The following is an 11,867-nucleotide window of genomic DNA, read 5'->3' on the forward strand; positions in this document are numbered from 1 at the left end:
ATATATGTCTGGGTAAGTCCTAAAGTCATGCTTCTCGCCGAGCCTTAGCTCTCTCGGCTGCCACTGGCATTGCCGTCCTTAGTTGCCCCTTACAAAGACCTGCAGGACATCAAATGTAAATGGCGAGGTTTCACAGTCTAATAAAACAATATTTTCTCTTTACTAATTAGGTGAAGACTACAAAGCCCTTAAAATAGCAGCCTATCCAACCTAGTGCGTTTTGCCAAACCCAGAGCATCCCCCACAACGAAGGCACTGAGCATTGCACCTCTCCCATCCTTCAGTGGGACCCCTGGGCTCAGGTGAAGAACATCAGAGGTATGGAGCCCTCCCTCTGACCATCATGGAGCCCACAGCTCACAGCCAGCAGGAGGCATCTACCCCTTCCAGCATGGAGACAGCAGAAGACCTTGCCTTCAAGTTAAATGTGGCTGTGAGGGACGGGAATAGAGAAGATGTGCTGGAGCTGCTGGAGAAAGGGGCAGATGTGAACTCCAAAGCAGAAAGTGGCTGGACACCACTGCAGAGCGCTGTGCAAGCTAACAAGGAGGACCTGGTCTGGCTTCTGATGGAAAAGGGTGCTTGTCCATATGCCAGGAAGGACAATGGTGGCACAGCATTTACTGAGGCAGCGATAGCAGGAAACGTGAATATACTGGAGCTCCTCCTTGATTGTGGGTTAAATATTAATGACCATGACGACAACGGCTTCACAGCTTTCATGGAGGCTGCATGGTATGGGAGGAAGGAAGCCTTGAAATTCCTGTATAGCAAAGGAGCAAACGTGAATTTGAGGAGGGCGGTTAGTGAGGAGAAAGCGAAACTCCATAAAGGAGGTGCGACAGCGCTGATGGATGCTTGTAGGGAGGGCCACTTCTCGGTTGTAAAAACTCTTGTCCAAGAGATGGGGGCCGACGTGAACATTTGTGACAACAGGGGTAGGAATGCCTTGATCCATGCCCTCAAGAAGGGTTGTGCCAAGGAAAGGTATGAGTCAGCCGTCTCCATAGGCCATTTCCTGCTGGACCACGGCGTTGATGTGAACAGCAAAGACGAATGTGGGAAAACTGCCCTCATCCTAGCTGTTGAAATGCGGAGCCCAGATTTGGTGAAAGCTTTATTGGAGAAGGGTGAAATAGATATTGATGATGCAGATGAGAAGGGCAACACAGCACTGATGGTGGCTGTAGAGGGAAACGATTACAATATAGCAAATTTGTTGTGTGAAAAAGGAGCAAGGACTGATGTTGGGAACCTTATCGCTATTGCGAACAGGAAGCGTGCTTGTGACATGGAACGTCTTCTTCGCCAGTATAATGCCAGGTTAGTCCCAGAAACCCTCAAAGACTGGGAGCCAAACAGCAAACGCTGGAGGGACCAGCTGAAAAAGCTTTATAAGATATATCGGCCTATGATCGGCAAACTGAAGATATTTCAACAAATCCAGCAGAGAATTCAGAACACTTCCCAAGGTGGCATCTACCTGGGGCTTCATGGTGGGACGGAGGTAGCAGTGAGAATAAGCCGCAGTACAGAGGGTGACAAAGAGAAAACGTTCTTCGAACAATGTGGTAACTGTGAACATCTACTGAAGCTCTTCCAGTTTGAGGAGGCAGGAGGCTACATATACTTGTGCTTCCCGCTCTGGGAGAAAAACCTTGAAGAACATCTGCAGGAACCAGAAGACCAAATGGATTACAAAGATGCTCTGAGGATGATCTTCCAGGCAGTGAGAGAGCTGCACTCCCTTGGATTTGCTCACCAGAATCTGCATCCCAGCAACTTTTTCATAGGTTATCTTTTGCTTTCTCAACATTTCCATTTTGCTTTCCTGTTGCCTATAGTTTAGAAAAGATGATGTTTCATAGCTGTCTGTAAAAAAAAAAAAAAAAAAAACAAAAACAAAAAAAACACCAAAAAAAACCCCAAACAAACAAACAAAAACCCCCACCAGATATTTTTATGCAGAATGGAGTGTCTGTGGCATTAGCTCTCCTCTTTGAATAGGTATAGATATGTTCGCAGACAACCACAGAGGAGTGAACAGAACAGCTTTACATGTCTCATTAGATCTGCCCTCCTTTCCAGGGCTTTGCAGACAGATCAACCCACAGCAGATCTCTTCAGAGATTTGTTTTCTAAAGAAGGGGCCATCCAGAAGTCAGTGACAGACTGTATCAAGGCGTTCCACCATTATTTGTTAACGATTTCTCTTATTTCCTCAGATTTAGGTGGCAAAATTTACTTGGCAGACTTTGATAATAAAAGAAAGTTGATTGAAGGCAACAAAGAACTTGTAAACTCAGATTTAGAGGTAACTTCCCTGCGAATCAATGCATGGTTTCAAATTGCAGGTTCTCTCTGATATTTTCTGTTGCTGTGAACCCTAGGGGAAGCCTTTCTGCATCCTCAACTAGGAAACACCTTGATTTTTGGGAAAGCCCTATAACAGTAGATGCTGCATAAGAATGATAGTGATTAGGATGCAAGGCTGCGGCTGGTGCTGGGATATCCACAGATACCCTGTGAGCGTGATTATGGTGCCTGTCTCCTCTGCCTTTGGGCACACAGCTTCAAAGTTTGCATGTATTTGTATACTTCTGCACACCTATAGGTGCATGTGTGTGTTCACATACACGGTCTGCTCGTTTAGGACTACCAGTCCTCTTCCATTCGGTAAGAAGTTTCATGCATCTGGCACGTGAGCAGCGATGTGTTTCTTTGCAGGCCCTCGGCAGGCTCGTGCTGTATGTTTTAAGAGGGGGTAGGAAACCCCTTCAGCAAGTCAGCACCGAGGATTTGGCTGCTAATTCCCCAGATTACAGGGAAGCTCTGGACCTTGTAGGTAGCCTCGTCTCTCATGACGAACGAGGCTTGGAAGGTTTGAGCAAACATCCCTATTTCTGGAGCAAACAGACGTAAGTCCTGGGAGTACAAAGGAAAAGCTTTCGGTATGGGGTTTGCCTGTAGTGCTGGGAACAGCGATGTCTTGTTGCAGCTAATGAAGCTCCTCGTTCCACAGCAGGTTCAAGTTCCTGAAGAGTATATGGAATAAAATCAAAGATCTCCACGACCGAAAAGCTGTCTTTCAAGCCCCTAATGCTACTGAAAGTTTTCCTTACCCGTCGTGGACCAAGAAGGTAATCCTCTTCTCTTTGGATGGATACGAGGTTTGAGGTAGACTTTCAGGCAGAAGCTTTTCCTGAGTGTTTCACAGGCCCTGTTTAAAACCGTAACTGGAAAAAGTAGCCCGACGGAAATACAGATAACTGGGGAAACAATTAAATCTAAGCCACGTAGTCAAAATACACCAGACTAAAGGCATTGGTGCTAAAGAGAGCTTCTGTTGACTGGGGTGGTAGTAGGGTTGTTATAGAATTAGCTGGCAAACCTTCAGGGGTGACCCTTTAGGACAAGGACCTCTGGCCCTTGTTGCCAGCAAATTTCTGTCAAAAGTGTTTTGTTAGATTGCCTCAAAAGCAGCGAGACCAGGCCTGGAAAGACATGCTGCATCGTTTGAGATCCGACCGTCGCAGTTCAGTATGGCAGTCTGTGTGGCCCTCTCAACAGTGGCACAGTTGAACCAAGAGTCCTGAGTCCCTCCTGCCCTCCAGGCACACATGAAAATCTCCTGTGCCATGTTGACAGTCCTAATATGAACGTCATGCCTTGGCAAGGCAGGAGAGGAAACGCTTAGCAGAATCAGGGGGTCTGCATGGCGCATGCCCTGCAGGGTGAACTCTTCTGCTCACGTTGGGAAACACGCTTTTAAGGGTCACAAGATTTATCCATGCAAGATGATGTCCCTGCAGAAAGGCAGCGGCTGTGGTGAGTGGAGGTAGATGTGCTGCTTTCGTGGTGTGTGAAAGGCAGAGAATAATCTACGTGCTTTTTTTTCAGATTGACGAAGATGTTCTGAATATCATGAAAAATCCTAGGAAAGGAGGACCATTCAGGTATAGAAACGATGTCATCGACCTACTGAGGCTCATCAGAAACCTGGATGAACATCCAGATATCAGGTACATGGTGGTGTTGAGTTGATGGTTGGACTCGATGATCTTAGAGGTCTTTTCCAACCTTAATGATTCTGTGATTCTATTCTATGATTCACATCCTTGTGCCTGCCACAGTTGCATTGCAGGGAGCATCTGGGTATCTGCAAGCATCAGTGAGTTTGAGAGCAAAATCTTTTTCAGATGGTTTTCCAGAAGGGTGAACACAACCAGGATGTGGGAGATAGCCGCTCTAATGAGATGAGCTTTAATGGACTATCTCCTCTGGCAGTGCAATAGCGTGTGAAAGATTGTGCGTCACAGCAGCAAGCTGTCAGCCCTCAAAGTCACCTTCCTCAGGGTAAGAAAAGGAAGTTAGCTCACAGGATTAGACCTCAGATTTTGAAGCAAAATCTGACTCCCGGATCATCTCCCATATCACTCCCAGAAGATCCTCAACCAGAGCATCCCACTCCAGAGGGATAGCAGCAGCTTCAGAGCACTGGTGGCAGCTCCCTCTGCACCCTTGTCTTTGCAGAGCAGCCTGTGGGGTGGAGAGGTGTCTGTGACAGCTAAGGCAGGTCATGGCTCTACAGCAGAGGACACCACAATGTGTCCTTCTGGGTTGTTATTTTTGCTGCAGGCTGGTGTTTCTTGCCGTAACTCCAGGAAGCTTTTTAGATCACTCTTAAATATTTGTATCATCCTTTATACCTTTGAAAAGCCTCTTTATCTACCCTGCCAGTATTTCCAAAGTGCTGCTGTTTACTGTGCTGAAGTGCTTAGAGATATGGATCAGGAAGCACCAGTCCTGTTAGAAGATCCTGTTAGGAGGTCTTGACTCCTAAAGAGCTGCCAGAGTCTCCAACCCTCTATAGTCATGGGCGCTCACATGTGAGGTTAGCTCCTAGTGACGGTTTCACTGAGGCTGGTGGCCAGCACTGCTCTCCAGTGAAGATGCAGGTGGGATTAGGCAGATGGAGGTGCTGGAGGAATAGCGAAAAAATGGATTGAGGGGCTTAGGGAAGGTATAGAAAAGTTGCAACTCAAGGATTTCTTAAGAAACCTTCCTGTGTTATCAGAAAGCCTCTGGACTGGCTTTTTCTCTGCAAGGGAGGAACCAGGGCATCCTGGACACTTGAATCCTTGGGCAAGCTTTAAAAATCCATTTTGGTTTTGTTCTCTTTCAGGATCAGCAACAAAATAGGAGACCATGCCGAGTATTTCTTGAAGCTTTTTCCAGCGCTTACCATTTATGTCTATAACAGTTTACGCCAGAATCCTGAATACAGTCACTTTGCAGACATTCAGGCCCTTTCTCTGTAGGATGTCGTTGCCTCATATCCCATGTCTGAACCCACCATCACTGCCTCCTTTTATTCTCTATTTCTTCATCTGCAAAAGAGTTAAAGAAAGTGGGTAAGGAGATGGGAGATAGCACATGCAGGGACAGAGCACGGAGGACTTAGACTAAAAATGCTAAAATGAAAAACGCTTCAGAAGCATTTGGTGCAACAATCAACTGGCTTTGAAGAGGAAGGAATCAAGCTGAGTGCCAGCCCAGGTCCCCCTTGGCTACCTCTGTCCCTCTGGGCTTATCCATCCCTGTGAGGTGGAGATCAAGGCCCTGATCCTTATGGAGAGCCAGGAGATGTGGGACAGCCCCCATACACCCAACACATCTGGGAGGCAGGAGAAGAGCTCGGCCATTGCCAGGCAACACGGGACTCTCTGATAAAGGAAAAGGAGCTCGAGCTCCCTGCTAGGGCCAATATTCCCTACCGCTTGCACTGATGAGCTGCTCATCCACCCCTAGAAAGACAGGGATTCTCTCTTTTCAGTCTTTTTGAAATACAGCAGCCAGAAAATGAGATGCCTAAGCAATGGTCTGGCTGCAGAGTTGCCCTTGGCCCGTTATCCCTCTGATCTGGTAGAGGCACACTCAGGCCAGCCTGCTGGCACCTTCTGGGAGACGCAGGAGATGATGTTTCCACGAGGAATGGACGTAAGGAGCACGATCCCACAAAACTCTGCTACTGTGAACAGTCCTGACTCACCTGAAAAAGGTCGCTGACGTCAAAGGGACTGCAGGGACCGGTTCCTCCTGGAAAGGACAAGCTCTGCCGTGGCAGGCTGGGTCTGCGAGGCAGGGCTACGCACGCTGTCTCCAAACCAGTGCTGCATCATTGTCCTCCTGCCAGACTTGGCTCCCTTGCACAGAGCTGGTGCCCATACAACCGTCACACGCAGCCAGCTCAGTGCTTTGATATTGGAGGCTGGGTGGCACAAACCCATTTCTGAAATGCTACGGCATGCAATGTCTGTCTGATTGTCCAAGGGCTTGCTTGTTTCTCGGCTAACGCTCTGATTTGCACAATGATTATATGTTGCTTACAGAAATATTTTTCAGCTGTTGAAAAGATTTTAAATTTTTTTCAAACTGAGATTGTTATACATTCAATTAGCCTACGGAGAAGGAAACTTGGAATAAACTTACCTGGAAAACTGACTCTTACTACACTCATTTATGAATGAGGTCCCCCATCCCCTCTGCACAGAAAGAGAGAGTCTGCGGCACTATAAAATACCCAAAAGGCTGGGATTTGTGGCCTTCCTCTGGAAGCACCTCTAGGTTGTTTAGGTAAGGTGGTGGATGGTTTTGTCACTGCTCAGATGAACTGCTTCTGGCCCATATGGGTATCTGATGGGAAAAGATGGGAGGTATGAAAGGCTTCCTGTCCTCGGAAGCAAGCTGTCTCCTGTGAAATAATGGGCTGAACGGTGGGCGTTTTTGCATTGCTTTTGCGGCGTGAGGGTGAGGATTTGGTGGATGAGTTGAGGTGCGAAGATGAGCATTAATGCTTGCACATGTGTTTGCGTACATGTAAAACTCTGGGAATGGATGTATTTGACCACCTCCTCTACAAACGAATGGCTGCCCAGAATGCATCATTCAGCCCCGCGCCTCTGGTTAGCTGTGTGTGCTTGCAGACGTACGCACCTGCAAGCCAGCAGGCATTGCTGCGCCTGAGTTGGGTTGCAAACTGCCCCGCGTGTGCTCGTGGCTCATGAGATCCGTGTGCCAGCCTGCCTCAGTGGTCCTGCCTCAGAGCAAAGGTCCTTCCGATGGTCTTGGGAACCCTTTAAAATACATAAATGTAACAAGAAGAAAGCTTGACTATGCAACTGTTGATGAGGTGCCATTAGAGGAAATGCAACCAGGAGAATGTCGACTCCTCTTGTGTCAATACTTTCCTTTCTTCCTTTCCTCCCTGCTGGTTTTTTTTTTTTTTTTTTTTTGTTCTCTGTCTTTCTCATGCCCAGAAAGCAGGAGGACACCCAGAGATGCGTGTCTGGGTCTCGGCAGCGTGGGGAGCAGGGGTGCTGTGGGGAGCACGGTGGCTCTGTGCTGCAGCAGCACGATTCTGCTCTTGCATGAGGAGAGGTGAGGCTGTGGGCCGGGCTCCCTCAGCCTCTTGTAAAAACGTCATGTTTCCAGCTTGCTTTGACCTTTGCGTCTTCTTGCATTGCTCTGCTGTTTTGCTAAAGGGCTGTGACTTGGCAGCCTTAAAAGGCTGTGGAAAGGCCTTCCTGAAAGCAGAGAGCACTCGAGGGTGTCCAAACCAGAGCAACGATTAAACCCGTGGAGGCTGTGACTTGCCTCTCTGGGGCAATCAGGCTGCCGGGAAGAATTTCCAGGGAAGGCTGGTGTGGTCTGCAGGGCCGTCTCCTGCTTTCCGAGAAGCCAGAGAAGCCAGAGATGCCAGCAGGCTGGTGTCAGAGGAGAAACTTGATCCACGCACGGCGTCTGCAAAGCTTATTGCTCCCAGAGCATCAGGCCACTGGAAGAGGGGGGGATGCAGTACTGGGACCAGCCCTGGGGAAAACACCAGGCTGCCTCTCCTCCTCGCAGGGTCGGGGAGGATGGGTGAGAGGCCAGGCAGGAAAACCAGTGGCAAGGACAGCTGGAGAGTATTGCAACTGAGTGGTATGGCAGTGCCCGATGTCGCAGCCTGGGGGTGAAGGTGTCCTGGGGAGCTGGGGGCAGAGCCGGCTGCCAGAGTTAGTGCTGCTTGATGTGCTGATGGCTCCCAGCGTCAGTGCCCATCTGGGAGGTGCTGCCTGCCTTTGCCTCGTACCGGTGGGCTTGCAGACCATGGATGGTGCCCAAGGGCATGCTGATTTGGCCCTACATGCTTCATTCCCCTGCTGTCATGCCTGTATGTTGTGCATTTGCTGTGCCTCTGACTTTTTCCCCTGCTCTTGACGGGTGACCCCAGGGGCAGCTGGCTCAACCTGATGTGGTGGGATCAGGTGCTCCCCGTCCTGTCACTTGTGTGCTGAGGACATGCTTGTGTGCACAGGGATGGCCCCAGGTCAACGTGTCTCATCTGCTGCACCGGGGGGGAAAAAAGAAGGTCCGCAGAAGCAGTGGAGTGAAGATCGATCTTAGCTGCGGTTTTGCCGTGATGAGCTTCGGGCACATCCATGAAGCCTTCTAGGGACCAGGCTCAGCTGGGCTCAGGCTGCAGAGACTGAAGTGTTAGTGCAAAGCACACAAAAATGCAGCTAGCTTTTGGGGCTGAAGGCTTTTGGGGCAAAATCAAGTTACAGCACAAGGGCAATTTTAAGAAGCTGGTCACAGTCCAGGTTGTGGGAAGCTGATGCTGCTCCTAAGTGCCTCATTTATAGAAATGCTGTTGGACTTTGGGTTTGTTTGTTTTTTTGATCCTCCAGAAGCAAAGCATTGATAATCATAACCGACACATATGAAACATGTTGTCATCTGCCTTAAATGCACCTGTATTACTCCCAGGAGGCACTCTTCTAGGATTTGAGGGTTAAAAAATAGCTAAAAATAGCTCAAAAGTTACAAAGCTGAGAGCTGGCGAGGGAGCTGTCAGAGGCAAAGCGTGATAAAGGTCATGGTCTTTTCTTCATGCGGTCCAAAGAACATTTGGGATTTCTGCAGCTTCCTGGTGACTTGGCAAAGGCACTCTGACGCAGTTTCACCTGGGGAAAATGAAGGTCTTCGATATGATTTGATTAGTGCTTTGTAAACATACTGGCTTTTAAAAAAACATGCCGAGGCCCCGAGTCAGGCACGAGCTGATTTTGTTTAGAAAATCAGAAAGGCTCTGGTAAGGCAGGCACCATCTCAGCACCCAGGGACAGCCGAGTGGAAAACCAGGTGGGGTCTCTTAGCCTTGCCACCCGCAGAAGGTACTTAATTTGTGTGGAAAACACGGAGGGGTGAGGAGCTGAGACAAGGCTGTAAGGCATGCTGAGCAGAGGAAAGCAATCCTGGTCCTCGGTGAGAAGCCTGGCTCCCTGCACAGTGGGGCTCTGGGGACCGGTGGTGTTTGAGGACCCCCATCCTTGGGCAAAGAATTTACTGTGACTGCTTTCTGGCTTTAAGCACCTTCCAAATGTCTTGTAAAAAGACCTCAAAGGTGTTGTCGTGCTGTGCACCCGGTTTGATTTATTTACTAGGTCCCAGCTATGGGCAATGGAGTCTTCTACAGATAAATGTGAGGAAAAAAACTGTTGTGTGGACAAGGCCATCTCCTTGGGTGGAAATGTGTCATGGCACGTCCCTGCCATGGTCACAGAGGTGCAGGCTGCTGCGCTGTGTTACCAGGCAGGCCGGAGGATGCTGTGAGTTGCTTTATTTTTAGGTCTTATTGCTGATTAAGTGCAAACTATGCAGCATGTCCAGGCTGCTCAGCTTTCTTGGAGCGCACCCCTGCCCTGCTCAGTGTGGATGGTAGGTTGGGAGGTCTGTTCTTCCTCGGAGGTCTGTCCTTCCCTCGGTGCCTGCAGGGAAGGGAGATATGTTGCATCAGTGGCCATAGCTGATGGAGGCAGGGTGTGGGAGATCAGGGATGAACAGCACTGCTGTGTGCTCCTGGGGGGCGGGTGTTCAGGGCCCGGAGAGGTGCAGCAACTGGGGGTTTTCTGTGAATGTTACTGGAGATTGTGGGGGTGACCAGCACCCTGCACAGACCCACCCAGTTGGCCTTTGAGTTTTAAGGGGAGTCATAGCTCTGCTGCTCCATCTGCTTGTGCTGGTGTGGCTTGGGGGAGGCAGATTGCCTCTGAGACCACCTACCTGCTCTGTAGGATGGGAGGCAGACTTGCTGAATGAGAGCCTTTTCTCAAGACTTTTATCTGAATCTGAGAAAAATAACATGCACAAACTTCCTATCAGGGACCCATGCAGGGAGCCCTACAGCCCAGCTCCCATCCCGGCAGCCGGAGCTCCCCTTGAGAGCAGGAGCACTCCTTTCAGCCCTGGCTCACCTTTTTGCTCCTCCACGGGCTCCATTTTCTCCTGGGGCTGCGGCAGCAGGATCTGGACCCCTTTCAGGAGCGTGAAGACAATGATGGTGTGATTGCCTGGTGAGGGAGAAGAGACGAAGCGGTACTGCGTGGCAAACGAGGGAGGTCAGCAGGATGTGTTGTCCCCTTTGAATCCCATCTTGTACGGAGGTCAAGGAAGGGTGGTTGAGCAAAGACATGAGTTACCCAGATCTCCTCGACTGCGAAGCTGTTTGGGGGCTGCAGGGCAGGGGTGACATGTCCCACCCTGGCTCTGCTGCCGGGTCGGGGGGTCCTGGCAGACGGGAGGCTTGCGAGGAAATGGCATTTAGAGAGACGGGGGATATGTGTGCACAGCTGCCCCCCCGCACAGATGTGCTCTCAGCTTTGTGCCCGCAGGGGTGGCTTCTCCCCAGAGGAGCTCCGTGCTCACGCCCACGAAGTGGGGCGCAGGCAGTATGTCCAGCCTCAGCAGGACCGGTCCCTCCGCGCTGCGTAAAGGCACCGACAGTGCCACAGTGACGCCTGGCGATGGGAGATGATTCATGGCTGGCACCTTCCCGGCCCTGCACGCACCGCGTCTGCGCAAAGCAGCGACCCTCAAAAGAAGAGAAAAGCAAGACATGGGCGATAGGAGGTTTGCTTTGGCATTACAGGTATTTCCCCTAGCAATTACAGTGCCTTTTCAAGACAACATAACCAATTTTTCTCAGCTGAAAAGCAAGCTTTTTATCTAAAGGGCAGAAAAGCAAGACCCTTAGATAAAGGTCATTGGCGAAAGTGTGCTAAGGTGCAGAAAAGCATCCTGAGCAAAAGATGGCACGGGCATTAGCACAGTCAGAAACAGCAGCTATTTTTGGGTGGCACGCTGATTTGTTTTGCTCCTCTCCGACAGTCGGGGCTGCCTGCGGGCTGGCAGGCAATGCCAAGCAGGAGCCAGCCGGCGCTGCACCCCATGGGTACGGCTCTGCCCTACCGAGGCGTGATGGCGTCTGCCCTTCCTACTCAGCCCGGCTGAACGTGCCAGCCACGCAGGCTGGGGCAGGAGAAATGATACAGGTCTGAGAGATCACACATCTACTCCCATGACACACCACCGGAGCTGAGGGATTTTATCTGCCTGGCTCTGGTTACTGGTCCCTGTGAAGTGCTACAGGGAACTGTGGCTTGGGGACAAGAGTCGGTCCAGGGACATTCACTGCAGGATTAATGTCCACGTGAGAAAGATCAGTCTTTTCTACTGTCCTGGTTTCGGCTGGGATAGAGTTAAATTTCCTCCTAGTGCTGTGTTTTGGATTCAGTATGAGAAGAATGTTGATAACACTCCGATGTTGTAGTTGTTGCTAAGCAGTCTACTAGCAAAGGACTTTTCAGCTTCCCATGCTCTGCCTGCCAGTGGCTCAAGAAGCTGGAAGGGAGCATAGCCACGACAGCTGACCCAACTGGCCAACGGGGTATTCCATACCATATGACGTCATGCTCAGTATATAAATAAGAGGCATGGTCCAGGAAGTGGCGATCGCTGTTTGGGCATTGCTTGGCGGGTGGTGA

At 50.1% G+C, this 11,867-nt stretch overlaps 1 protein-coding gene across 1 annotated transcript; it reads left to right on the plus strand.

The window, feature by feature from the left end:
* The first annotated feature begins 343 nt into the window (after positions 1 to 343).
* On the plus strand, positions 344 to 5,321 carry RNASEL (ribonuclease L (2',5'-oligoisoadenylate synthetase-dependent)). The gene is made up of 6 exons (XM_009581148.1): positions 344 to 1,793; positions 2,226 to 2,314; positions 2,728 to 2,918; positions 3,023 to 3,140; positions 3,901 to 4,022; positions 5,186 to 5,321. The coding sequence occupies exons 1-6, from the start codon at positions 344 to 346 to the stop codon at positions 5,319 to 5,321; spliced, it is 2,106 nt and encodes a 701-aa protein (XP_009579443.1).
* The last annotated feature ends 6,546 nt before the right edge of the window (positions 5,322 to 11,867 follow it).

This window comes from Fulmarus glacialis, unplaced genomic scaffold (genome assembly GCF_000690835.1).
Source record: "Fulmarus glacialis isolate BGI_N327 unplaced genomic scaffold, ASM69083v1 scaffold19747, whole genome shotgun sequence".
NCBI lineage: Eukaryota > Metazoa > Chordata > Aves > Procellariiformes > Procellariidae > Fulmarus > Fulmarus glacialis.